The sequence below is a fragment of the Desmodus rotundus genome, chromosome 13 (assembly GCF_022682495.2).
Source record: "Desmodus rotundus isolate HL8 chromosome 13, HLdesRot8A.1, whole genome shotgun sequence".
NCBI classification, from domain to species: domain Eukaryota; kingdom Metazoa; phylum Chordata; class Mammalia; order Chiroptera; family Phyllostomidae; genus Desmodus; species Desmodus rotundus.
This window is the reverse complement of record NC_071399.1, coordinates 94,615,488-94,642,474: the sequence shown is the minus strand read 5'-3', so window position 1 is coordinate 94,642,474 and position 26,987 is coordinate 94,615,488. Positions and strand designations below refer to the sequence as shown.

The 26,987-nt window shown below is 55.6% G+C and overlaps 2 protein-coding genes across 5 annotated transcripts; both read right to left on the bottom strand.

The window, feature by feature from the left end:
* Positions 1–186: 186 nt before the first annotated feature.
* On the bottom strand, positions 187–16,243 carry LOC112311601 (tubulin alpha-8 chain). 3 transcript variants are annotated; one of them, XM_053916463.2, is made up of 6 exons: positions 14,617–14,901; positions 8,072–8,294; positions 6,601–6,749; positions 4,503–5,183; positions 1,893–2,056; positions 187–1,491 (listed from the first exon to the last, which is right to left on the bottom strand). In XM_053916463.2, exons 1-6 carry the CDS (start codon positions 14,617–14,619, stop codon positions 1,335–1,337), a joined length of 1,377 nt encoding a protein of 458 aa, XP_053772438.1. In that variant the 5' UTR covers positions 14,620–14,901; the 3' UTR covers positions 187–1,334. The 3 variants fall into 3 exon arrangements, with proteins under 3 accessions (XP_053772438.1, XP_053772440.1, XP_053772439.1); XM_053916465.2 differs by lacking the exons at positions 187–1,491; positions 14,617–14,901 and adding an exon at positions 15,973–16,243 and having other exon boundaries at positions 1,742–2,056; XM_053916464.2 differs by lacking the exon at positions 187–1,491 and having other exon boundaries at positions 1,742–2,056; positions 14,617–14,891.
* Positions 15,386–25,624, bottom strand: PEX26 (peroxisomal biogenesis factor 26). 2 transcript variants are annotated; one of them, XM_053916466.2, is made up of 5 exons: positions 24,757–25,624; positions 23,639–23,779; positions 22,954–23,246; positions 22,140–22,283; positions 15,386–15,925 (listed from the first exon to the last, which is right to left on the bottom strand). In XM_053916466.2, exons 1-5 carry the CDS (start codon positions 24,954–24,956, stop codon positions 15,783–15,785), a joined length of 921 nt encoding a protein of 306 aa, XP_053772441.1. In that variant the 5' UTR covers positions 24,957–25,624; the 3' UTR covers positions 15,386–15,782. The 2 variants fall into 2 exon arrangements, with proteins under 2 accessions (XP_053772441.1, XP_053772442.1); XM_053916467.2 differs by lacking the exon at positions 15,386–15,925 and adding an exon at positions 17,554–19,963 and having other exon boundaries at positions 24,757–25,619.
* Positions 25,625–26,987: the final 1,363 nt, after the last annotated feature.

Here is a 26,987-nt window from a genome sequence, read left to right as displayed (position 1 = left end):
ATAGAGACCCTGCGGCTACAAATCATAACCGAATACTATAAACACTATACATATAAATTTGACAGTTTACTCCAATTGGACCAATTCCTTTAACAGCACAAACTACTACAACTCACCAACAGAAAACAGATTATTTGCATAGTGCTCTAATTTTTAAAGAAACAACTATTAATTTTTTAAAAGATTTTTATTTATTTTTAGAGAGAGGGGAAGGGAGGGGAAAGAGGAAGAGAAACATCAATGTGTGGTTGCCTCTCGAGTGTCCCCTACAGGGAACCTGGCCTGCAACCCAGGCCTGTGCCCTGACTGGGGATGGAACCAGCAACCCTTTGGTTCGCAGGCTGGCACTCAATCCACTGAGTCACCCCAGCCAGGGTTTAACTATTAATTTTTAAAACTCCCAAAACTGAAATCTCCAGGCCCAGCAGAACCCTGCCAAATGTTTTAAGAGTTAACATTAATCCATGATGTACACTTCCAGGAAATGATAGGCCACTTCCCACCTCATCTTATGAGACCAGCATTGCCTTGATACCAAAATCAGACACGGCACAAAAGAGAAAACTGGACACCAACATCCCTCCTGAATTCAGATGCAAAATTCTTTTTTTTTTTTTAAGATGCAAAATTCTTCACAAAATATTAGCAAATAGAATTCAGCAATGTGGAAGAATTCTATGCCCTGACATTTGACATTTCCTAAAATCCTACCAGAGCTGCCAGCTTCAGGCAGAATGCACTCAGGACGTGTCCTGTGCTTTTTTTAGTGGCACACGGGTTTCTCCCTGCCCCCACCCGCCCCTTCACGAGGCAGCAGGTGGGCACTGGGCCAGCCACTGCAGACAGACACAGGCAGGCAGACTGCAGGCAGATGCGAGACCAGGCCTGGTGGCCCCTCAGCACCTCTGTCTCCTGCACAAGCTCTCCGCACCTCAGGTTCTTCCCTTGTAAAATGAGAACACCCATGCTGAGACGGCCAGGGGGATTAGCGATAGGGTCTGTGTGTATATATAGTCACCATCCTGCTCAACACCTTCCAGAGCCTCTGTGTCTGCCTAGAGTAAAACCTAAACTCTTCTGGGCAGTCTGTGAGGCTGAGTTTGCTTGGACCCTGCTTGGCTGCTGTGGCTCCCTCTCTCACCACCCTCCACCTGCAGGCGTCCCCTCTGCTCCTCAGACACTCCAAGCTCATCCCCACACCTGTGTTTTCACCCCATGCCCAGCACCCCCGACTCCAGAGCTTCCCGGGATGGCTCTTTCCTCCATTCGGGTCGCCATGAGGTCTTCCCCAACAACCCAGCCCGTCTCACCACTGCTTGTTTACTTCACGCCACTTAACACCACCTGAAGTTGTCTCGCTTGGTTCTTGTTGTGTGTATGGGGCAGGAGACATGTCTTTTCCAGGATCTTCCCAAGGCCCAGATCCTTCCCTTCCCTGGTCTTACCTTTGCCAGGCCAGCAGGCTGTGTTTCAGGGTGGACACAGCCTAACCTAGAATTAAAAATCCTGATCAGGCCTCCGCACATGTACCTTGGCTTCACCTTAACCCAGAGATGGTGACTGTTATTTTCTTTATTGATACAGAGCTGCCCAAGGAGGGATCAGACAGAGCACAGCGCCCGTTTCAGCCCAGCCACCCGCAGGGACGGGTGTCAGACCAAGATCAGGCTGCAGCTGGGAGCGCCACCTGTGACAGCTACAGGTGCTGGGAGCGGAGCAGCAAAGACAAAGACAAAGAGACTCAGCCAAGAGGAACATGTATTTAAAATTCCTCTCCTTCATTTTCTTCTTCAAATGAATCCGTCCCCACTTCTTCATAATCCTTCTCCAGGGCAGCCAGGTCCTCCCGGGCCTCGGAGAACTCTCCTTCTTCCATGCCCTCTCCCACGTACCAGTGGACAAAGGCCCGCTTGGCGTACATGAGGTCGAACTTGTGGTCCAGGCGGGCCCAGGCCTCTGCGATTGCCGTGGTGTTGCTCAGCATGCACACGGCCCGCTGCACTCTGGCCAGGTCCCCTCCGGGCACCACTGTTGGAGGCTGGTAGTTGATGCCCACCTGGGGAAAGAGAAAGACGGGCAATACAGGAAGGCACAGGGTGGCCGAAGGACGATGCCCCGTGAGGCACCTTTAGGATGTGGTGTGGGTGCAGGTAATGGGGCGGGGCTGTGGGCTGGCATGGGACGAGGGGAGCAGGAGGTCGGGAAGCAGGCCAGTGGAGAGAGGTGAGTGCTGAGGACAGAGTAAAAGTGGGGTGGGCACAGCCAGTCCAGGAGGAAGGACTCGGGGACCCAATGACAGGGAGCGCAAGGGGCATGGGGCTGGGCGCAGAAATGTTTGTGGGGAGAGTCAAGTGGCCACACAGAGCAGCGACTGGGGCTGTTACGAAGGGGGAGGTGAGTAACACGTGTTTATCTCTGAAAGGAAAGTAGGTTCCCTTGGGGAGGCGAATTTATTTCTACACTCGAGGTTGTTATAAAGTTTATTCTTCCCCAATGGTCATCTGAAGCTCCTCCCAGCTCTGTTGTCAATAAATTTAGGGAAGTCTCTCTGCAAAGGGTGAAGAGCTGTTTAGAAGGTCATGGAGAGAGTCCAGAGCAATAAATAAAAAGGTCCAAAGGGCCGTGGCAATGGGGTCAGTGTTAACCAGCCCCATGTCTCTAGGGAGCGGGACTTCTTGGAAGGAAAGCGAGGATGCCAAGCAAAGGAAAGCAGCTAAAACCCCCACTCTGGTGGCTGGGCAGGGTCCAGCCAGTGAGTCCAGCCCTGGCTGACAGCGGGGCTACTGTACGAGAAACCTCCCTTTTCCCCGCACACGTATCTGACCAAAGCCAGCCGTAGCAACTGTAGGAACCTGGAATAAATCTAAGGTGACAAACTGGGACACTACTTATGGGATGCTGAGATCCATGGTGCCGTCCAAAAGACACCTCTTCTACCCCGGCCACCCTTCAATTCTCAGCTTTGAAACGTATGTCCTCTTGGGGGTGGGGGTGGCAGTGGGCTCTACAGCCAAGACGGTCAACCCAGTAAGTGGATTCACCAAGGTCTACAGTTCCTCTTAGACTGAAGAACCATCTTGGTGATGAAGGTGATGCTGAGACGGAGCAAAGACGAAAGATGGGGAGGGGGAGGGCCCGTGACACCTTCTGCCGGGTCTGGGCCTGACCAGCAGAGACGTGCTGCCGGCAGCCAGCCGTCCTCGCTCTTGAACAGCAGCCCCCCTGACCCGAGTCACAGGGAGACGAGCACCCTTGGGACCGAGAGAGGAGGAAGTTCCGCAAACCGGCCCCTACAGCATGTTCTCTGAAAAGCAGGTCAGGGTGCTTGCTTGGCCTCCTGCTCCTGGACATGACCCCAAAGCTTCCACTTGAGAGAGGAGAGAGACATTTCCCCACCACCCTCTCCTCTCCTTTTTTTCTACTTTTTCCTTATTCATTTTCCTATTAGCATGTTTTGTTGTTTGTTTCCATTTGAAAGAGAAAAAAAGAACTGCATTTTTTTGAAGATCTTGGCTGTTTTCACAATAAAGGTCAAGACTGACCCATAAAACAGGCAGTCTGGAAAAAAAGATTACATGTGTCAGGAGGGGCCGCACAGTGAGGAGAGCCACACGCCCTTGCCCGAAGGTCAGCCTGGTCAGGGAGAGGCGGACACGCTGGTAAGTCCCACCAGGGGAAAACCGAGTCACCTTCACCACTGCCTGCAGCCTGGTGCTCAGTAACCCTCTGAATAATTCAGTACCGGCCTCCTGGGCAGCCCCAGTCAGTGGAGACAGCAGTGCCTGTCCTGATGTGTGTTCTGATTAAAGGCCGTGGAACACGGCACAGAGCGACGAGCCAGTTCTCGTGCGGGGAACTGGCTGCATGCCCTGCCGTGTAGCTCAGAGGGGCGGCTTCACCAACATTCGATGTCCAGCTAGCCCTGAGACCTGGGGGTCTTCCCTGGACCATCCGCATCCCCCCACAGATGGTTAATCTCTCCCAGTCACGCAGGAGAAGCACAGATCTTTTGTTAAGAGGAGGGAATTACACCTCTCTGGCAACTTGAATAATTGGCCTCACTCCATGTTCCAATCTGTCAGATCACAACGACCTGCACCCCTTCCTCCTGTGCGCCCCACCTGCCCACACTGGTTCTTTCCAGCCTGCCCACTCAGCCCTGTGGACAAATAGCCCTTTCCACCCGGCCTCTGAGGCACCTGCAGGTCTCAGGGCAGGAACTGCAGGACTTCTCTCCGCTGCCACCATGTCCCTCCCTTCTTTCAACAGTCCTTCCCAGTACATCTCTCTCTTACCTGAAGTAAATGAAACGATAAGTGAGTAACTAAACAAATGAAGGAACGAAGGAATAAAAGGAATGTTACCCTCAGGTGAAGCCCCCCTTCCTGCAGCGGCCCATGAAGCCTGAAGCTCCGCTGGAGCTTACACACCATCTGCCCTGCCTCTGGAATGCTCCTCAGCCACCCAGCTGTCTGTCTCCTCCCTCATTCAGCAGCTCTCACCTTGAAGCCTGTGGGACACCAGTCCACAAACTGGATGGTCCTCTTGGTCTTGATGGCGGCAATAGCGACATTCACGTCCTTGGGCACCACATCCCCACGGTAGAGCATGCAGCAGGCCATGTACTTGCCGTGCCGGGGGTCGCATTTCACCATCTGGCTGTTGGGCTCGAAGCAGGAGCTGGTGATCTCCGCCACAGACAGCTGCTCATGGTAGGCCTTCTCAGCGGAGACAATGGGTGCGTAGGTGACCAGCGGGAAGTGGATGCGGGGGTAGGGCACCAGGTTGGTCTGGAACTCGGTCAGGTCCACATTGAGGGCCCCATCAAAGCGCAGAGAGGCTGTGATGGAGGAGACGATCTGGCTGATGAGTCGGTTGAGGTTGGTATAGGTGGGGCGCTCGATGTCCAGGTTCCTGCGGCAGATGTCGTAGATGGCCTCATTGTCGACCATGAAGGCGCAGTCTGAGTGCTCCAGGGTGGTGTGGGTGGTGAGGATGGAGTTGTAGGGCTCCACCACGGCCGTGGAGACCTGGGGGGCTGGGTAGATGGCAAACTCCAGCTTGGACTTCTTGCCATAATCCAGGGACAGGCGCTCCATCAGCAGAGACGTGAAGCCAGAGCCAGTGCCGCCACCGAAACTGTGGAAGATCAGGAAGCCCTGCAAGCCGGAGCAGGCGTCTGTCTTGGGAGAGAGAGACAGGAGAACAACCGTGAAGACAAGTCTCCAGGAACACCCTTGGGTGGACAACAGCAGGCAGGCCTTCTGTCTGCCCCATGCCATCCCTCCACGGTTTTATGGACATGAAACCAAAACAGCCTTGAAGGAAATGCACCAGGAGGGGAACTGACCTTAGGAGGCCCAGTGAAAATTTGGGGCAGCACGCTGCACACACACAAGCCTGTAGGTACGTGAAGGTTCCTGTCGGTGGCTTTGTTGAACCAGGAATGAGAGTTCCAGGACCACAGGGATCAGTGCCAATGTCCTTCGAGAGCCCCCAACTCCTGGCCCCTCCCCCTGCCTTCCTCATTCGATTTTGTGGAAGCTGCGGGCCTGCACATCAGAGCCCAACCTTGGAAGGTGGTGCAGGGAACCAGTTTCAGAAACAGAAATGGAGTCAGAGAACCTGAGTTTTAATATCAATTTGCCATTTCCCAGTTGTAAAAACTTGAGCAAGTTACTGAATCTCTCCAGACTTCTGCTGCTTCGTGGTTAAAGTAGGTCAGTAAAACACACTCATCTCACAAGGTCACTGTGATAATTGAAATGAGGCAGCATAATATGCTAAGCTAGGACTTGACCTGTGGTGAGCACTCCGTGTGGGCTCCTGGAGTCTCAGAACCTTGCCACCGGGTGTGGTCTGTGGTCACTCGATCCAGTGGCTTTGAACTTTGTGGGATCAGACAGCTTTGAGACTGACAACTACTGTGGCCCCTTCTCTAAACTGAAAAGGTGATCATATAAGAAATGTGGCATCCTTAGCTCCCAAATAAAGAACGGCTGATCAAGTCCCACCTTCTTCTTCAGATGGATAAGGAGACAGGAGCTCCAGTAGACAGTGGCCACTCTACAATAACAACTTTGAGTCAAACCAACTGGCTTACATCTTACATCTGCCCCTTTCTAGCAGTGGGGCCTGGCCTAAGTTATTGAACTACCTTGGCCCTCTTCACCTGTAAAGTACAGGGAAGCGACCTCCTTCCTGCCATTATTAAGGGGATTAAATTAAGGAATATAATCGACATTCATAATGGCATTTGCGAGTACTGAAATGTATCAACAATCGCTAACTCTTTTCTTCTAAGTTCAATGCTTCGTTAGCCTCCAACAAGCCGAGAGCTCAGCCTTCCTTATGTCTGGGATGTTCCCCTGACACTGCCACAAGGATCAGTAAGTATTAACAGGGCCTCAGCCTGTAGGGTCGCCCACAATGTCCAGGCGGAGGAAAGGGCTCAATCCCTGCAGAACCTTCTCGCAGAACATAAGGAGAAATTCCCAAATCTGAGGCCCTGAGCCTCCAACCCCTCCACTCAGACAGACACGAGTCTAAGCCAGTCCACTCTGGCCTTATGCACCGAGCGCCACCCTTGCTCACACTTACCAGCTTCCTGATGCGGTCCAGCAGCAGGTCAATGCTCTCCTTGCCCACCGTGTAGTGACCACGTGCGTAGTTGTTGGCAGCATCCTCCTTTCCCGTGATCAGCTGCTCCGGGTGGAAGAGCTGGCGGTAGGTTCCCGCCCGAACCTCATCTACCGAGAGAGGGGGACCATTGGGTCCCCTTTCCCATTAGAATACCGTACAGCACCCTGCCAGGTCTCCATAGCCCCCACTTGTCAAATTCTACTGCGGTGAAGCCCGACAACCCTGTAACAGACGGCTGAGAGAATTCCAGGGTGACGCAGGCATGACAAGAGCCAGAAGCCAGGGCCTCAGGCAGGTGAGGAGAAGCAGGTGCTCCCCTGGCTGGCACCTCACACAGTCTTGGGTTCACAAAGCTCCCTGAACACTCAAACTGACTGCCACTCCCTCCTGCTGCCTTCACCCCCCAAGGCTTCCCTTTCACTTTTTCTTTCATGGGGAAAAGTTCCCCCCAAATTTAAACTGGTTTCACTTGCATTAGAATGTTCTAGGGACACAGAGAAAGATTCAGTGTGACCTGCTCAGGTCCTAGGCTCCCCCAGAAATCACCCCCCGCCCACCTCCACTCAAGATGGTAACTGCATATCAGGCCTTGGAGGTGGAGTGACTGGGAGGCAGAGCCACGTGGCACGTCCTGGAAAAGCAGGAGCTCAGGAGGCTGTCAGAGGGGTGCCCCTCCCCTCTAAGCGTCCACAGGATGTGGGCCCATGGTAGATCAGACACACCGGCCCCAACTATACCCTCTCTCCCTTTCAGGGGTCTCCTATCCCTGACACACCCATTTGCACAGTGGCCTGGCAGGGTAATCTGCACTTTTTGTATTTGTACAAAGTCCCCGAGGACTGGAGTCCCTGGAGTGTCCAGGCCTTACAGACATTCGCCCTGACGCTCTGCAGTGCCTATGCACCCCTTGCCTGTTGAGCCTCAGAGCTGAGGACAGACCCAGGGCTCAGGCCCAGGGAAGGGGTCTGGGGGTAGGGCTCAGACCTAATTCCTGTCTCCTAAGGCCCAGGAGGCTTGTGCTGGGACGACAGCCGCCTCTGGCCAGAAGTTACTGCCCTGTGTGCCAGGCACTGCAGGGCCGTGCCAGACCCATGAGAACAGGGGGCAGTTATTACAGAATCAGGAATCTGTACTCTGAGACACTGACTATTTGGGGGCTTCATTTGTATTTTTTTACCCTCAGTATGTTGAAAGCTATCTTGACAATCTCGCCAGTCCCTGCAGGCTTACGTCAAGGGCGTTTTGTTTGCGGTTTGGAGCTGTGCTGGGGAATCCAGCCCTGGTTCCTGCTGGGCACTGCCCAAGACTATGGAGAATCCCAAGAGCACACCGGAAGGGCCCAGCTGAGCCACCCCCACTTCCAGTCAAGGTTCCTCCCAGTGTCCCACTGCTTCCCGAGTGTAGGGGGGGAGGGGACAGGCGCACTCACCAACTACGGTGGGCTCCAGGTCAACCATGACAGCCCGCGGCACGTGCTTCCCATTGCTGGTCTCGCTGAAGAAGGTGGTGAACGAGTCATCGTCCCCGATCTTGCCGGCCTGGGCCCCGAAGGTGCCATCGGCCTGGATGCCGTGTTCCAGGCAGAAGAGCTCCCAGCAGGCGTTGCCGATCTGCACTCCCGCCTGGCCCACATGGACGGATATGCACTCCCTCTGTGGGAGAGGACAGAAGCTGGTCAGACAGCCCCAGGGCCCACCCAGGGCCCTGTCCTGTGTCCCCCACCCCCCACGACAGCGACCCCCGGCCATGCGGTGCCAGAACCAGGGCCTGGGGTCTCCGGTGTCGGAGTGCCCCTGTGTGGGACTGGACCGGGAGTCGGCTCTGAAGAGCCGCCGTTTCATGGTCTGCTCCAGTGGTGGCTTTCCAGGGTTCATCCTTCGTAGTGAGACAGGAAAAGGGGGCAGCGGCACAGATGAAAGGCGGCAGAGTAGTTCCAAACCACGAGTCTCCTGTGCTGATGGGGCATGGGGGGAGGGGCGCCGCAGGAAGAACCAGTGGTAGCAGCAGACACTGCAAAGGCAGCGGTAGCATGGTGCATGGTGTCCTGCCTAAACCCCGGCTCTCCTGGACAAGTCACCCTGACGCAGAGTCCCCGGGTGTCACAGAGCAGACACACACTCCCAGAAGGAGAATGCCTGGGAAGCACATGTCGCGGGTGGGGTCAGCGTTCGGACCCCAGACGTGGGAAGGAGAAGGGGTTGGCACTTGAAGAGCCTGCGCTCAAACTCTAGCGTCAGAGGCAAGACCTGCTCTGTGCTCAGCGGGCGGCTCCAGACCTGCGGCTGCTCAGCACCTGGCAGGCAGCTCATCTGAGCTGATGTGTGTACTAATGTCAGATGCCCACTGGGCTTCAAACCTTTGTGTGCAGCAAAGGCCAACTTGCTCCTGCATAGCGTTTATGCTGATCGCATGTGAAAATATGTTGGGTATATTGAGTTAATTCATTTAAAAAAAATGAAGGGTTGGCACGAGGGAGAGTGGGGAGCATGTAAATCAGGCTCCTCCTGAACTCTGAGAGGTGGGCCATTTCCTAGTAGCCACCTGCTTCCTCGCTATGCCAGGCCCACGTTGAATAAAGCCTCCCCTCAGAGGGTCACCGTGATGTGAAGTCAAGGTTACCTGACGGGTCCTAGTACCAGCAGCTGAGGAAGGGGTGTAGGGCAGGGGGAGTGCGAGCAAGCAAGTGTGTGAATGTGTGTGTGTGTGTGTGAGTAGAAGCCAACCACAGGGTCTGCTGGGAGCAGGGCCTCAGGCCCTGGCACAACCCACCGGTGGGGAGCAGCGGCTGGCACAAGGTGACTGCATGTGTGACTCCCACCGGCGCCCAGCAGGGAAGCCTGTGCCTGGCCTGTGGGTTTCTATTCTTGTCCGTGACGCCACCTGGCATTTTCCGGTGCTGGGTAACCCAAGCCAGGCACAGAGCCTGCAGAGCGTGAGGCTGGGCGTGGGGACCCACCAAGGGCTGGTAGGAGCACAGGGCTCCGGGGACTTGGAGGTTCTCCAGGTGCGGGGGCAGGGCGACTGCCCTCAGAAGCAGCTCAGAGGGTCAGAGGGTCAGGACCCATTGTTCCCAAGTTCATTATCACCACTGGACACCAGCTCCACACCCTTGTCACTGTGCCCTTGTCTTCAAGGAGGTCAGGTGTTCACAACAGTCAGCCCACAAACCCCCCGCATCAGGGAAGGGCTGAGCTGTGAACCCCCGGACCTGAGTGTGGCTGAGCTGACCTGCTCGCTGTGCTGTGTGACCCTGCCCGACTTACTTAACCTTCCCTCGTCTGGAGATAGCAAGTCAGCCATGACACTTGTTGCCATCCTTACTGTCGTCAGTGTCTTTACCTTGAAATGTGAGACCTCAGGTCCCCATCCCATTCACCTGTATTGTAAAGTCTATTTCCTGCGTTCACCCTAGGGACTCAGTTCTGGCCTAAGAACAGGAGTGTCCCACACCCAGGAGCCACCCACAACCAGCACCAGGCGACCAGACTGCATCTTCACACTGGGCACTGGCCGGGCCTATGAGGGACCCTGGAAACGCCTGAGGAAGCCGCGTCCCTCTGACATCAGGGTGGCTACAAAGTCACCGGCGCTGCCACTCCTGTGGCCCATTTATAGGGCTGCCACACGCCAAAAGCCTGAAGGGGGCCCGGGCTGATTCCTAATCTGCCTCCACGTCTCGTAGGAAGTTGCCTCCTACAGGAAGTCTGGGAAATCACAGACCACCACAGGGCCCTACTACGTGCTCCCACAATCCCTTTCCCCCCTGCCGTTCCATCTATCACACAGTTAATAGTTGCCTGTTCACCCTTCTGACTTCCCTGGTGGAGGGAGTCAGTTCTGGGAGGGCAAGAAACCCTGGTTTACTCCCTGAGGCCCCAGCGTCCAGCACAGGGCTGGGACACTGCAGGCTCTGTGAACAGAGGGATGATTAGCACAAAAACCCTGCCCTGAGGGGGCTGCCACCTATTTATCAAGAAGGGGAGTGGCCAGGGCCTAGGAGGCATAGGAGTTCAAAGGAGGAAAAAAAACCAACTTCTGGCTCTTCAGTTTCTTGGAGGAGGATATTTGCAGAAAGCCTGAGAGACTTGGACATGCTCAGGCGGCCATTTGGGTGGGACTTTGGAGCGGTGAGAGGCAGGAGAGTTCAGGGCAGGTCCCACCAAGTGCTCACCCGTTTGAGGCACAGGCCCCCGACGGGCAGGGACACCTGTGCCACCTACCAGCACCCTCAGCAGGAAGAGGAGCCTGTGTTCTGCAGGATGTCTCTCTCTCACACACACACACTCCTCTGCGACCTCACAGCCCTTTTATGCTCCCACGGTGAGACACCTTTCCCTAGGTCAGTCCCTCACTATTTCTGTTTAACAGCCATTCGCTTTTGCTTTCTTCTCAGAGGACGAAGGCCCTCCCCAGGAGAAGGCTCTGTAGCTCTGATTGTCGTTCGGAAGTACCACAGAACAGTAAGACTGGCATATTACCTGGAAAGGAGCTGACACAGGCCAGCACCGTGTGCCACGGGAAAACCTGAGACCAGCCCACACACCCCTGACCACCTGCCAATTATTCCTCGTTGTCAGCCGGGGATAATAACCTCCCTAAACTCCAGGATCTAGGTCAGACACGGCCGGCAGAGCATAGCTCCCACAGTGCTTCAGAGGGACGGTTGCTGTGAGAACATGTGTGACTCATCCAAAATTGTTTGAATTATCTCTGCTCCAAAGCCTTCGATCAGCACACATGTGGGAGTCCTCATACCAAACAACAGACGACCAGAAAGAGCCAGAGCCAGGAGCGGCCGATTCTCACCTGTGAGCGAAGGTGGCGCAATGGCTTGGGTACTGGCAGGGGAAGACATGGCTGACTTTGAGAACCGCAGGGCTGAGTGGGCTCCCAGCAGGAGGCCCCGGGATGTCCAAGGCCCTGAGCCTGAGCTGCCCATGGGGGCAGTGCAGGAGGTCTTAGGGGGCATCTGTCTATGTGCACAATGCCCAGGCTGCCCCCATTCTCTTCCAGAGGAAGATGCTGACCCCCGGTCAGACACCAAGGCCTGGCCAGCATGTCAGACCCGGGGGGCCACAGAGAAAAGATGAGCGGGTCCATCTCCTCCTCCCCCCAGATGGGCGACAGGCTCCCACCCACCCCGTCACTGGCCCTGTATGCAGCAGCTCTCCTAGGAAATAATGTTTAACTTTTCATGTTCCTTTCAGGGACCCTCAGAAAGGACTCAGCACCTGCATTACACCCCCTGCCCTGAGCCCAGGAGTTTCCCATGAAAATGCCCCCAGCACCTTCGCCCCAGCCAAGGCCTAGGGTGGGGGGCATTGCTCCTCAGGCCCCTGCGCTGCTCCCAGGCGCGGACCCTGGGATCCCTGTACTCAGGGCCGGGGACCTACGATGCCACCACAAACCACAGCCCATGGAAACCTGGGCTGGCGGGGACCCTGCAGAGCTCAGCCTCGCCCCCCTACGCAGCAGCCTTGACTCAGGATGAAGCCACAGAAGCCGTGCCCGTCTTGCCCCCCAAATACTCTGCCCTCCACCGGCCCATTTTTGCAGGAGCCCAACTCTGTTGCCCTCCAATGCCTATTCCCATCCAAACTCAGCTAGTGCACCCAGTCCAAGGCGGGGCAGATGCGGAGGCCCTGGTGCGTGCCTGCTTTCGCCGCCGCTCACCCATCCCCGGGCTCCAAACCCTGGCTGGGCTCAGGCAACTGGCCAGGCTTCTCCGTACCCCTTCCCAGGAAGTGTCGGAGTCTCAGCTCCGGGAGAACTGCTTCCAGGGGGACACTGGGCACAGATGGTCCACTGGGGGAGAACGGCAGTTAAAAATCTCTCAGCCAGAACATACACAAACACTGAATTAATGCTCCTTAACCCAGAGGCAGCCTTCACGCACCCCACCCCCGACCTCCATGCACAAAGTCCTTTCTGTGAGAGGGGGATTCGCACGGTCTAGGTTTGTGGATGTGTCGCCCTAGCCTCTCTCAGGAGTGAGTCCCAGGGTTTTTAGAAAGAGATTGTGTGAGTGGGAAAATGTCAATAAAAAAGGTTTTCCCATCAAGACAATGCTGTCATGCAATTAAACCTTCTAAATGCATAGAACCTGCTGTACAAAAGCCAGAGTTCCAAAATAGATGTTCTTTTTTCAAACTATTCAACCATAGTTTCCAGTTAAACATCTAAATTCTTCAGCACACTTAAATAAGGTTTGAGCTGTTTGAATTTTTGATTTTCCAGGTATCTTCAGAAACCTGCCTATTGAATACACATCGAAGGTGCTCACAGAGCCCTTGTGAGCTTCTTTTAGGACGTTCGGGTAAAAATTAAAACATGCAAGAGAAAGCACTTTGAAACGTATAAAGCACTAGCTAATGCTAGATATTATAAATATTGAATATAAACTGTTGAGTATGCTGCCTAGGATTTGCTTCACAATAATGAGGAGAGAGGGAGGACGAAATAAAAGAGGCGGGAATAATCTAAGTAGATAGTAGTTGGAATTGGATAAGGCCTAGGAGGGGATTCACTACACCATTCTCCTCCTATTGTATATGTTTGAAATTCTGTATAACAGAAGTTTAAAAGCAAAGCTAGGTGGAGCTTTGCATGTTAGAACCCCAACCCTTCTTCATATTGTAGTTGAGGAAAAACAGTCCAGAGAGGCTAAGTGACCTTCTTGAAGTCACACAGGCAGCTGCAGAACCAGAAGCCAAAACTCTGAACTCCCGGCCTGGGCTCCTTCTATGGCCCCACATCAGGCCTCAGGCATAAGTGGGTTCCTCTATCCACTCACTCTCCCGAATGACATCACCCTGTGCCCCCGAGGTCGTAAATCCCCAGGTGTGTCCAGGAGCACCCTCGGGAGAGGGGCAGTACAAAACGTATCTGGAGCTAAAATCAGTGGAGTTAGGGTGAGAGCCAGAAGACCCTGGGCTCTTTCCACTCCAGGCAGAGGCCTGGGTAGGCCGGGAGGTTCTCCCCTGGCCTGCTTGTCACTGACACCTGAACTCGGAGAGCCAGGGAACCTGACCTTGGCCTATGAGACTGCTCTTTCTGTCCCCCTCCCCCCCCCACCTCCACTTCCAGCCCACCTCCCTCCTGCTGAAAGACCGGGGTTCTGCACCAGGAGACTCTGGGCACCCATGGGATCACAGAAGTGGACTGGAGGTAACTATCCCACCCCAGTTGTGGAAGGAATGCAGGGAGGGATGCTAGAGGGTGGACTTAGGGGTGTGCAGAGGCCTCCTCCCCAGCAAGTAAGATCCGTGTCTGAGAAAGGAGACACATGCTGCTGGGGGACCAGGCCTTGCGGAGCCTGCTCAGCCAGGGTCCCCTGGCCTGCAGAGGGAGATGGCTGTGTGCCAAAGTCCTCCTGACTGACCTCTGGCAAACTGGGGAGTGGGCACAGTGCCAAGTGCCTCCACGCTGAGGCACTCAAGTTGGAAGTGCCCTAGACCCAGACAGATGGTGGGGCAGGAAAGGAGAACTACCCCAAGCCCCAGGCAACCGTGACACCCTAAGTCCCCTGTCACATTCTGGGACAAGGACACAGGAGACGTGGTTGGATTGGGTGCCCTGGCTGGACCACTGCCCCCATGAGGGCCCGACCATCTGAACCCCTGGCCTGTCTCTGCTCCCCGCACTCTGGTCCCTGAGCTTGGGGATCCCTCAGAGTCTCCCCCCCACCCCCGTCCTGGTCTGGGCTCTCCGTGTCCTCCCCCACTTCACCCACGTGCGCACATCGCCTTCAATTCCCTTTTAGATGCGTCCTGCCCCAGGCGTGTACTTTCCCTCCATGAAAATCCCCACCCGGCACCAGGTATCTTACGCCCCAGTGTGCAGCCCCCACCACCGCACCCTGAACTGAAACCCCCGGAGACTTCCAACTCTACAGACCCGAAGCGATGGGTCCCTTAGTCCCCAAGGCCCCAGCCCCCTACCCCCAGGCCCCTGCCCCGGCCCCGGCAAGCTCACCATCTCGGCTCCACTCCTCGCTTGCTCGCCTCCCTGCCGGGCCTGCCCTCCCCAACTGCTCCAGATACAGCCGCCTCCACCGTTGTGACACTCTGGGCGGGAGGGGGCTGGGGACAGACATGCTGGGCCAGCAGCTGCTCTCGGGCATCACAGTGCCCGGGGAGGGCGGGGCCAGCGGGTCATAGTGGCCCCGCCCCTGCCGGCCTCTCCCTCCAGCCTGGCCCTCAGGTGCCGCGCCGCGCGGCACCAAAAGCTATTGCCAGAAAGCACGGCTCCGCGCTGGGGGACAGGCCGGGACGATCCAGCTGCTTAGGGAAGAAATGCGGAATGCCGTTATAGACCAAGTGTTCGTCGCCTCGTGAACTCCCATTCTCGTCCTGCTGCCAGCGCTGGTCGCCCCAAGAAGGGCTGGCCGGGCGCCAAAGGCGCCTGGCTGGGGCTGAGTTGGCTGCCCTCACCCTCGACCTGGGCGAGGACACGGTGGGGGTGGCGCAGGACTCGGCCGCGGTGGGGCAGGCTGTGCCCAGCTCCACTGCTGCTGTGCTCGGGAGGCGCCAGCAGTGGGCCTAGCACCTATGCTCTGCAAGCCTGCTTCTTGCACATCGAGGTCCACCAGGCCATTGGCGAGTTAGGGGACATAATCTACGAAAAGCGGGTGCTCAGTACTTGAGCCACTCCTGTTCCCACCGCCCCACTGGGGTGCATCACCCCTCCACCATTGTTTCCAAATCTGGATTTTTTAAAAATATTTTTTTATTTATTTTTAGAGAGGGGAAGGAAGAGAAACATCCATGCGTGGTTGCTTCTCACACGCCCCATACCAGGGACCTGGCCCACAACCCACGCATGTGCCCTGACTAGGAATTAAACCAGTGATCCTTTGGTTCTCAAGCCCGCACTCAATTCATTGAGCCACACCTGCCAGGTCACTTCTATTATGCAATTTTAAATATTTTCTAAAATATATATGCATTGTCTTAAAACAAGAAGTACTTGTTTTATCAAGAGGCCCAGCGGCTGGCACGACTCCATCCTGGAGGGGCATCACCCAGACGGATTTCGCAGACTACTGGCAGTGCCAGGCCCACTGCCTTCAGTTCAGCTTCTTCCTGGTCCAAGAGAGTAAGGTCTGCACAGGGAGGAAAGGAAGGGCCCCCCTTCCCCTCTCAAACAGTCCACGTACTAAGTTCCACAGAGGGTGGCAAGTAAGGCCTGGGCTGGCCTGCAGGAAGCCGGAGTGGAAGGGCCAAAGTTGCAGCAGCCCCTCCCGTGGGTGCCAGTGCTGGGAGTCCTGCAGCCCGGAGGCTTTCTGTGCAAGACAAGAACGGCAGGTGAGGTGGTGGCGAGGTGCCCTACCTGTGGTTCCTGGCCAGCCTTCCTCTTTTGGCTGCTTCCTCTGGCAGATTTAACCAGGTGGCAGGGGCTGCTTTAGTGCCATTCCCGATTTAGAAAACACTGACCTGCAGGGCACGAGAGGCCTGCTCTTACCTCCCCATCGTGACACCAGGCAGGCTGCACAGACCGCTCTGCTTGCCAGAAAGCAGCAGGAAATGCATGGCCATTACCTGTCACCTTAAACTCCAGAGCTCTGAGCTTAGGAGAGGGCGGAGGTTCCGATGTGGTAAACACAGGGATGGGCATTGTCAGGATGGGCGGGGATATCCGCCTGGCAACCTAAGCCCACCCCTTATCCTATCAAACCACCAATGATGGACTGCAACTTTGCTCCAGGAGACCAATCCCTAGCCCCTGAGGAATTCTCTAGCACCAATCAGAATTTGGTGCTTAAAACCCCACCATATTCCCTGCTTGACCGACTTCTTCCACCTGGCTCCGTGCTGACCAGAGAATTTCGCCCAAGAGTGCAAACCCCAATAAAGCTCTGTACTGCCTAATTTTGTGGCTGATTGACATTTCTTCCTCGGCTGAGCCTAAGAAAACCTTTCAGGCATCAGCCCCACCCACTGTGGCCCATCACCCAATGGAGCCTTGTAGGTCAAAGGAAGGAGGCAGCTCCACAGGAGCTGATAAGGAGCAGGTTACCCCAGATTACTTTTTAAGTGTTACAGTGTGGTAAGACAGGAGATCAGCTCTAGAAGGGTAAACAGACTGGCCGCATCGGTGGCCTCAGGGCTGTAAACGGGGGTGTGGAGGACGGGATTCTTTCCGTGAATACCCTTTGGTAACTTCTGAATTCCGTACCATATATATATAACTCACGTCTATTTTTAAATGGTCTACAAATACATGCAGAAAAATGGGGGCCACCTGCACAAAGCTGTGAGCGACTCCAGTCCCTTCTCCTTCCTAGAAGCAGAAGTCGGGGTCCTCCTGCTGCCTCCTACTCCCCCATCACTGCCCACTGCAGCCTCATTTCCCACCCCTCCGACCTCGGGCCATCCGCCCCAGCCTCCCACCACACCACAGAAGAGCATTACCCATTCCAGCACTCCTCAGCACCCCTAAATTTTAAACATCTGCCCCATGCTGTACTCTCAGAACCATGCAGAACCAATCAACTCACTCCAGCAAAAGTCCTCCCAACCCAGATACATCAGCCTATTAACAGTGAGCCTCAGCCAGACAGCACAGACTTTAGGGCAAGTGAGGCAGAGCCATGGGTAGGGCAGGGAGCATGGGGCTAGAAGGTTGCACACCCATGGTCCTGTCCAGCCTGTGTGACTTGGGGCGAATCAGTCAACTCTCTGGGCCTCGGCTTCCTCACCTTACGCAGAAGGGGCCACACCAGCCCCTTGTCCCAGACCCCACGTCCAGCCTAACTCCACCCCACACTGCCACTCTCCTCACTCCCACCCACTCAGGGCCTGCTGTGTGCTGGGTGTGTCCCACAGCACTGTCTGAGAAAAAACAAAGTAAGCCATGTGTAATTTCAAACATTCTAGTAGCCCCACTAAAACGTAAAAGAAACAGATGTAATTAATTTTAATCACAGATTTTTTAATCCATTATGTCCAAAACACCATCTCAATGAGCAATCAGTATAAAAAGTGAACTTCCCTTTTCTTTAGTTCTAAGTCCACGAAAGTCCATGTGTATCATACGTGTGAAGAGCATCTCACTCTGGTCCAGCCACATTTCGGGGGCTCAAGAACCACCTGTGGTCGCAGCCACCACCTGGCAGCACAGGTACCCAGTGCTCTGACCTCATTACACCCAGAGCTGAAGGCGGACGGGAGGGTGAGCCTACATCCTGAGCAAAGTCAGAATCCCAGGGAAGTCCTAGTCTGGGCCCCTTGTCTGGCCAAGAAGGCAGGTGGGCGGTATTCAGGACAGACACCCAAGGAGAACCGGGAGGTTCTGCAGGCACAGCAGCGCTGCTTCACACTCGGGGCTCTCACAACACAAGCCCCACACCCCTCATCCTATCAGCCGCGGCAACTCATTCCAGTAAACACCTCTGGACACCTCCCTCCCTGGAACGCAGCAGGCAACAGGGACACAGCAACCCCTCCCAAGGGCTCCTGCTCAGGTGAGGACAGCAGGTTTGACGCCTCATCCCCTGGGCGGACACCAAGGCCGAGAGAGGTCCGACCTTGTTCCAGCAGCCACAAAATGGGCTGCTGGTGCAGCAGGGTCCCAGCTGAGCTCAAACACGGCCATGCCTCCCAGCTACAAAGAGCTCTCAGGCCTGGGAGGGACAGAAATTTTACAAGCATGAGGCCATGGGGTCACTACAGCAGAAAGGATATGAAACAGGCTGGAAGCAGGGGACACTGAGAAGGGTTCCCAGGGGTAACCTCATGTGGTCTGGAAGGCTTCACGGCTCACCAGGCACAAAGTGGGGCTGGGCACTCCCGTGGGGACAGCAGAGGTATATTGGGGGGCACCTGTGTACGGACAGAGGCCCGCAGGGCGTGGGGGGCGGCGTGTGAGCCAACCCCAGTGCCTAGGAAGCCTCTCGGAGCTGTTCCAGCAGGGAGCAGGACCACAGGACCGGATTTTCATTGTAACAAGTCATGCAGAAGGAGACAGAAAGCTTCTCTGCCCCCTCCCCCTCCCCCTGGGGCCGTGATATTTAGGAGTGCTGGGGAGCTGTTTCCTAGTCAGAGCACAGCCTGCGGGCTTAACCTCAAGAAGCTGACTTACTCCACCCATCTGACTAAGGAGATGTTGAGGACTTTTAAAAACCAACCCATGGAAGGCTGAAGGCACCTACTTTGTTCTGTTTCAGCAGAGAGGTCCCAGGGGCGGGAGGACCTGGTGGCTTCAGCCCCCAAAGGCCAGCCCCTGTCCTGGGGCAACAAGTGCGTTACATTTACCTGTGTAGAAACCTGCACAGAAACGTGGAGGGTGCCCGTGGCTGGTGACAGCACTGCCTTCCAAAGCCTGTCTGCCCTCTGCTCGTCCCTCCAGCTCCCAATCACCCAGTTCCCTTTTTGGCTTGTCAGCCTCTAAGGCTGGCCCACTTTTCAAGGCCACACAGCAGAAAGTGTGTTATACAAGCAATAGATTCTAATTAGAGTGGGACACAGAGAGGGGGAACCAGCCACGGTGACCACCAGGTGCAGGCAGCACCTGGAGAAAAGGCCACTGGACAAAATGCAGGACTCCCCTACAGGAAGGGCGGGGGTGGAGAGAAGGCAGTGACACTAGGGGAACAGCACAGGGCTCGGCCAGGCGATCTGGAAGAGCGTGCTGGAGCCCAGGAGCAGCCGGCAGGGTCACGTTCCCCGCTGGGAGGAGCAGAGTGGACTCACTGAAACTCAGCAGTCCCCAGGGTGGCTCTGAGTGCCAGGCCCTGGTCTACATAGACCAGGGGCCCCAGCAGGTGCCAGCCCAAGGCAGGACCACAGGAAGAGTGCTCAGAGACCACCAGACCAGGGGCACGGGGAAGAGCAGGGAAGGGAGAGATGCCCTTTCGGTCTTGCTTGGCCCAGTGACAGGCCTCCCTGGGGGCAGTATTCCAAGGGGATTTTCTGAACTTCAGCTTCATCAACACCCTGACCTGCGGGTGGAGTGCTCCACAGACACACTGCATTCCGAAACCACGAGGGGGCCCTGGGTATGGGGTGGGTACTGATCCGCAGGACTTGCGCCCTTTGGCCCAGCTTTGTCTCTGCATGACCTTCTGAAGCCAGCCAAAGTGGGGTACTGGGGGAGAGCCTCCAAGCAGAGAGAATGAGCTGTCTCCCCGCCCAGGGCCCAGCCAGCAGCAGGAAAGGGGTCATGGACAGGCAGCTCTGATGCAGGTAGTGGACGGTGGAGGCCACAGGGAAGACCACTCAGTCAAAGATGGGGGGCTGGTGGAGAGGAGAAAGCAGAGCCCCCCGGATCCGGTGGAACAGCTGAGCCAGCCTGCAGAGCGAGGGCAGGGAGGACGGGGAGGCTGCAGAGAGAGGAAGCCGTCAGCCATGGGCAACCCTCCCTCCTCCTCCACACTCAGCCCACTTCCTGCCACAGAAGCTCTGCCACCTGGGCACAGGCAGGATTTTCAAAGCATATCTGGGTGCTTCATGTTATTGGTCCCTCCTCCCCTCCCCAGCAACAAAGAACTTCCCTTTCTCTAGGACACACTCTGGAATAGACTTTCTTCACCTGGATTACAACGGCCTAATCTGCTGAGAAAAAAATTCAAATGTATTATGTTTTCATCTTTTGATGTACAAAAACTGCTAATGTGGCTGCTTTTGATGCGATAAGAGGAATCTGAGAAGAGACTTTCTGCTACGTTCATTTCTGTATCTTATATTTGGAGCCGTGTCACAGTATCACCTATTTTTATCATAAGTTAATTATACTGCAATAAAATAAAGTAAAATTTACCTCCTTGGAATTAAAGCTGAGTTGGTTTGTTTTTGATTATTTGAATTACTGTTTTCTTTCTTTCTTTCTTTTTTTTAATTTTATTTATTTAGAGAGTAAAAGGGAGGGAGAGAGGGAGAAACACCAATGTGTGGTTGCCTGTCATGCGCCCCCTACTGGGGACCTGGCCCACAACCCAAGCATGTGCCCTGACTGGGAATCAAACCAAGGACCCTTTGGTTCGCAGGCTGGTGCCCAATCCACTGAGGCACATCAGCCAGGGCTGATTTTTTTTCTTTCTTAAAAGGAAAACGTTATTTTTAAAGGAAGCTACCAACGGGCTACCTTCTGCATATCATTCCTGCTGGGTTCTAACTGCAGCCCATCCACCGTCCACCAGTTCTCCTTTCCCACAGGACCACTGTTGCCCCGCCGAGTCAGGATGGGAGTGAGGGGAGGCAGGACCCCCAGCCAGGGCCTTTCTGAAGACATCTGAGCAGCCCTGCAAACAGCTCCAATGGCCCTTTGCCACACGCTCTTAGGGACCAGGGTTTGAGACTAACACGTTTATAAAAACCATAAAGTTTTTCCAAATTTTTACCAAGTCTCTGGTACAAAGCAGAAAGACAGAAGGTAGCTATGAATGAATACAAAACCACCCTCACTCACCTGACAGCTCACTAGTGGCTCCTCCCTGATGCAAACGGAGCTCCTCAGAGGGAATTCCTATTTGGTGTTCAGTGAAGGGGTGAAAGGGACAACCCTGGGCTACATTATATGACAAGAGTTCGCTGACTTGGAGAAAGGGAAAGGCGGGAGGGGGACGAAAATCCAAAGGTTGAACTGAGAACTGGCAGTTTCAAATCGTTTCTGTGACTACGGGCTAGTCACTTTTCTCTGGGGTCCTCAGACTTCTCAACCAGAAAGGAAAAAGAAAATAAAGGGCCTGGAATGAGGGTTTCCAGTTCTCCTCCAGCTCTGAAAGTTACATAATTGTATCCTAAGTTTACGTTCACAAGAAGAGTGGAGATTAGATCATAACTCACGGGGAACCGAGAAAAACATGTGAATGTGTGTATGCCGACCCTCCGTCCAGGGCTCCCCCTTCTGAGGAGTTAATCCTCTGGATGGCGGGGGGCAAGGGGGGCTTCTCCCAGAGAATGCCCAGCGAGCTCAGGTCTGCCTTCCCCACTGCAGGGAACAGAGCGCGAGACAGTGACACGCTCTGCAGTGGGGAGTTGCTGGAATCAACCACGGAATCCTCTATAAGGTAGAGTATTATTTAGCCATTTAAAGCCATGTTTCAAAGAATACTTACGATGTGTAAAATTCACCTGGATCCATGTAGCTGTATCCCTAGACACAGGCTGAGTGTAACCATTATAATAGCAGACTTACAGGGGATTTGTTTCCTTCCTTATACTCTTCCCTATTTTCCACATTTTCTAAAAAGTACATGTATTTTATTTACAACTTACTATGTATTAAATTAACAGTTATAAAAAGGTTATGATGAGGAAGATTTTTGGACTCTGAGGTTCTATTCTGGGTTCACCCTGGATAAAGGAGAAGCTGGCATAGGTGACCATGACTCAGAGTCACATCCAGGGTCAGCAGGTGGACTGCTCCCAGGTACCCTGCCAGTCTCTCCTGGGGGCTGGCCAGCTCCTGCTCAGGCCCAGCAATCCCTCCTTACAGAGCCGGCCCCTGTCCACAGCCTGCTTGGAAGGGTGGGCAGGGATGCAGGCTCCAGCACTCACCTGGGTCGAACCTCACCAGCAGGAGGCAGAGGACCAGGGTGGCCAGGAGGCTCTTCTTGAAGGGCAGGGATGTGAAGTGGCTCACAGCAGAGGCCCACAGCCGGCGAAGCAGCATCAGCAGTGACAGGAGCTTGTGGGAGGTGCCTGGCAGGGAGACAGAACATCACTGCAGGGTAAGTCACGGGAACCACTTCCCTACATCTGAGCTTTGAGCTTGATTGTGAGATGAACCAAAGGGGATGAGACTGGTTTACTCCTGTGATTCGTAAAGTGGTTCCAAAGGACGGACTGGGCTACCTGAGTGTCATGTCCTCAGGGAGGCCCCATCTGCTCAGCTAGGTAAACCTGGCCTCTCTGGTATTTTTCTAAATAGCCTCATTACTGTAGAGCATTCTCCCTGTCCTGGCCTAAGCTGCATGCAGAGAGCCACACAGAGCAACAGGTCTAGAATGTCACGGTTAGCACACCTCGGCTGGGCCATGTTTGTGCCGGCATGGAGAGGAGGGACAGCAGCCCCTAGGCCAGCGTGGCACAGGTGAGAGATCCAACAACAGAGCCCCGAGAAGAGGGTGACTTTCAGGAGAAAAGTATCAAGGTCCTGAGACCCCATACGGAGACTCTCCTCCCACTGCCGACATCGGAGGGTCTGGGCTTCTTAAGCAACTCCTGGGTTTCCTAGCCTGGGATATGGGAGTCACGCATACAAAGAACGGCTTGCAGGCTCCTAGGCTCCCAGGCATGCCACAATGGACCAAGCTCCAGGGGAGAGCCCACGGTTGCACCTGACAGAACCCACAGAAGGCCAATACCCTACCTTCCTGGCTCAGCTGCTGGTCCTCCACAGAACCAGCAGGTCGGTGTCTCTGCTGGTGCCTCGCTGTGCAAATGGCCTGTAGGGCATCCAACCGCTGCTGCTTGCTGAAGGCCACCGAGCCCACCAGCTCCTCAGCCTCAGACACGTGGCCCAGAGGCAGCAGCACGCGCCGCAGGTGCAGCTCCGCCAGGGCTGGGCACTCTGGGAGGCCCTGGTTGTCTGGGTCTCGGAGCCAGGCGCGGGCTGCTCCTAGCACAGCTCCAGGGTCTTGCATCTTGCTGTATAAAAGAAGGCTGCAGCCCCCCAAAAGAACAGTCAGCACTGCACAGTGGGTTCAATCTCAACACCAGCCCCCTCTCCTCTCCTGCCGGCACCTTCCAGCCCTGCCCCCTGGAAGGTGGGCAGCGCAACAGGTAGAGGAGTTCACAGGAAGTAGCAAGAAGCTCTCTCAGCTCTGACCTGCCACCCTCATCCCACGTCACACCTCTTTCCTCTAACCCACTGCTAAATCCCCCTTCCCCGTCCTTTAGTGATGTTTTCAGGTTGGGAGGTGGGGGTGGGGGGAAGAAACGGAAAGACTCAGACTTGGAGGGAAATTGTGGAGAAGAGGAGACAGAAGCGGAGATGCAGGACGACAGGAACACCCTTGTCTCAGGAGGACACACTGAGTCACAGCAGGACCTACCACAGCTCCAGCACTTTGGGCGGCAGCTTTTCAGGGACCTGGTAATACTGAAGAACCCAGGCCAGGGCTTCCCGCCACCGGTCCATTTCCGCCAGGGCCTGGATCCCCACGACACAGAGTGAGCATTTCACCTCCAAGGAGCTGCCAGCAGAAAACCTGGTTCAGGTTGGGAGGTGGCTCCCCCTCATTCGCATTCACACCTCCACCCAGGGCTGCTCTTCCCCAGCTCCCAGCCTAGCAGCCATCACCTCTGTCCTCCCCCTTCTCCTCCATCCTATTCAAGTGGGCTCAACTGAGAGAAAACTAGAAATTTTCTAGTTCTCCTAGAAATTAGAAGTTCCTGAAACTTCCTAGAGGCAAAGCGACTGTTGCCCAACCAGGTGTGGGGGTGCAGAGGCAGCTAGAGCCAACAGTTTGCTCCCTGGAGAAATGGGCCTGGAGCCTGAGGGTGGGAACAGGGGCTGCACCTCCAGGCTCCCAGAATCACAACCTTCAGCGTTCACTGCAACAAGCCCCCCCAACCTCTAAAATCACAACCTGGGCTCCCCAGTTCTGGGGTCAGCTCTGACAGTGAGAGTCCAACTTTACAACCCACAGAAAAATGACGCCCTCAAGTCTCAGAAGAGGCCGGCACATCAGAAAGGGCCATGGAGGAAAAGGTTTTCTCCAAGTTGAATCTCTATTTTCAAGAAAGAGAGAAACACCGATTTGTTGTTTCACTCACTGATGCATTCAGTGGTTGATTCCTGTATGTGCCCTGACCTGGGACAAACCCCGCAACCTTGGTGCATGGGGACGACGCTCTAACCAACCGAGCTATCCGGCCAGGCCTTCCAGGTTGATTCTTTAACCCAGTTCTTCAGCAGGACCAGAACCCCGTTCCCACTCCTCAGCCACGACCGGGAGTGAACAACTTGGGGACGGGGAATGGAAAAAGGAAAGGACTGAGCCCACGGACGGAGAGTCGAATACTTTAGATAAAGGCCATCTTCCCATGGCACCATCACACTGGGGCAAAGAGCTGGCCTCAGGGCCCCCCGCTGCAGAATGGCTCCCTGGGCGCAGCCACAGGATGACAACCCGAGTCCCCCCGCCCCTCCAGCGATCCCCACACGTACGCGCCCGCAGGCTCGCCCGCCAGGCCGCCGGCGCTCAGGCTCCGCGCCGCCCGCTCGCAGGTACGCAGCGCCCCGGGGAAGTCCAGGTACACCACCAGGAGGTCCGCCGCTTCCTCCAGCAGAGCCGCAGCCGCCGCGGGCGACAGGGCGCCCTCGACGCTCCCCCGCGCGGCTGCAGGGGTCGGCGGGCTCCTTTTCATAGCAGCCAGACACCGGGCTTGTCTGCACACGTCCGGGTGGCCGCCTCCGCGGGGCTCCAGGCCAGCCCTACTCGGTGCGGTTGAAGCAGCAGGTCCCCCCGGCCCCGCCCACCGCCCTTCCCGGGCCGGAACGCCGGACCAGACAAAGGTCGGGGCCGCATCAGAGCCCAGAGCCGGGCTCCCGGACCCCGGGGAGCCAGGTCACACCCCGGCGTGCGGAACGGCTGCGCGCCTGGCCTACTTTTTCCGGCCCCACAGCACGTGCGGATGCACGTCAGCCCCGCAGAAAGCGGCTTCGACTCCCTGCCTACAGAAAGAGCGGCTTACTTGGAGGCACCACAACGCAACAGCTTCCCTACTCGCGCGGCCCAGCGGCGCGCTTCCGGCGGCGCGCGGGCCTCTGGGAGTTGGAGTTCCCCGGCTCTCGGCTCCGTAGCCCTCTTGGTGCAGGTGGGCAGGCCGAGACTACAACACCCAGGATGCCGCGCGCCCCAGAAACTGGTGCGTGTCCCGAGAGAGTACAAACTGGCCCAAGTCAGGGAAAGTGCTGAGGTTAGCTTGACCCTTTGCTAACCTGGCCTGGTTGAGGCCAGACTGAAGGACGGAGGCGGAGCTGCACACTGGCTTCTGAGCAGCCGCGGGGGCCGCGTTGTGGGCCGACCGGGTAGGGCTCTGGCTCCCCCGAGCGCAGTGTGTCCGCGCCCCACGCCCCGTGCTGCACGCTCCGCGAGCATCTCGTTTAGGTCTTCCCTCGGAACAGCCGTCGTTCCCTCTTCACGGAGATGGAACTGGAGTTCATCTAAATAACTTGGTCCAGCCACGCAGCTGGTGACTGAAGTGACGTCCGTCCGAGCTGCGGGACGGGCTGGAACCTGCGCTCTGCTCCGGGTGCGGGGTCACTGCGGAGCACGTCACATGAGCCGCCGTTGCGGTCTGCGGAGCAATTCGTAATGAAGTTCCAGAGCAGGCACTCCGTGAATGATAGCTTTAATAACAATTACTAAATAATTTCACAAAGGTACGCAAGTCGCATTTATGTATGTCTGGGCTTCACCCAGGCTTTGCCCCACCCCCCAACTTTATAACGAATGCTCGCAGCTCTTAATTTCTCCCCAGTTCCCTACTTTTCGCACTTGCTCGTCCAGATTAGCCAGGCCAGGCCCGGGTAGGTGCCAACTCACCTCACACAGCCCCTCCTTGTCACCAGGTTTAGACGCGCCCGTCTGCTGGGACTTCAGTTCTTTGCAGAAGGTCCTCCTGAAAAGCAAAGGGAAAAACATCAAATCTATCAGACCCTAAGGAGAGGGAAGCCTGGACCCCATGACCAGTAAGAGCATGGAGTTGGGACGTCGCCGATTGCACAAGTCCTTTTCCAACACCTGCCAGGTGCCAGGCCCTCTTCTGGGAACAGCGGGTCCTCCGGTGAGCAGAGGAGACAAACGTCTGCCTTTGTGGAGCTTACCTCACAGGGAAAAGAAACTAAATAGGGGACGAGTAAGTGAAATACAGCCGTAGGTCGGATGGTAATAAATGCTGACGATAAATAAGCAGAATAGAGAAGAGATTGGGAGGGACAACAGTGGGGTGTGGGGTTGGTTTCTACCTTCCACTTTGTTTCCTAACAGTAAGCCCAGGGCTGGGAGCAGCAGAGCAGAGAGGAAATGTGGTCGTCATGCTCAGAACTGGGGAGTCGCCATTCATTTTGGAACGCTGTCCTTGGGACCGACGTATTTTCAGGGTCATTGTGAGAAGTTTCCCTCTTCCTCACCCAGCAAACTCCAGAGGTAAACAGGGAGCCCTGGAAAGTGGGGGTCAGTCTGAAAACGAAGTTGCCAAAATGTTTTATCAGCTCTGCCTCAGGTTCAACATGTGAATGAAAAGAGGCCACCCCCATGCTAACCCTGACCAGCTCAGGGGAAACCTGCGTGGCAGCCTTGAAAGCTCAGACCTACAGGGACCACGTGGGATTGTCTGAGGTGAAAACTTCTTAGCCAACAGCAGGTCATGGCAGGTAGTCACATCCTAGGCCGG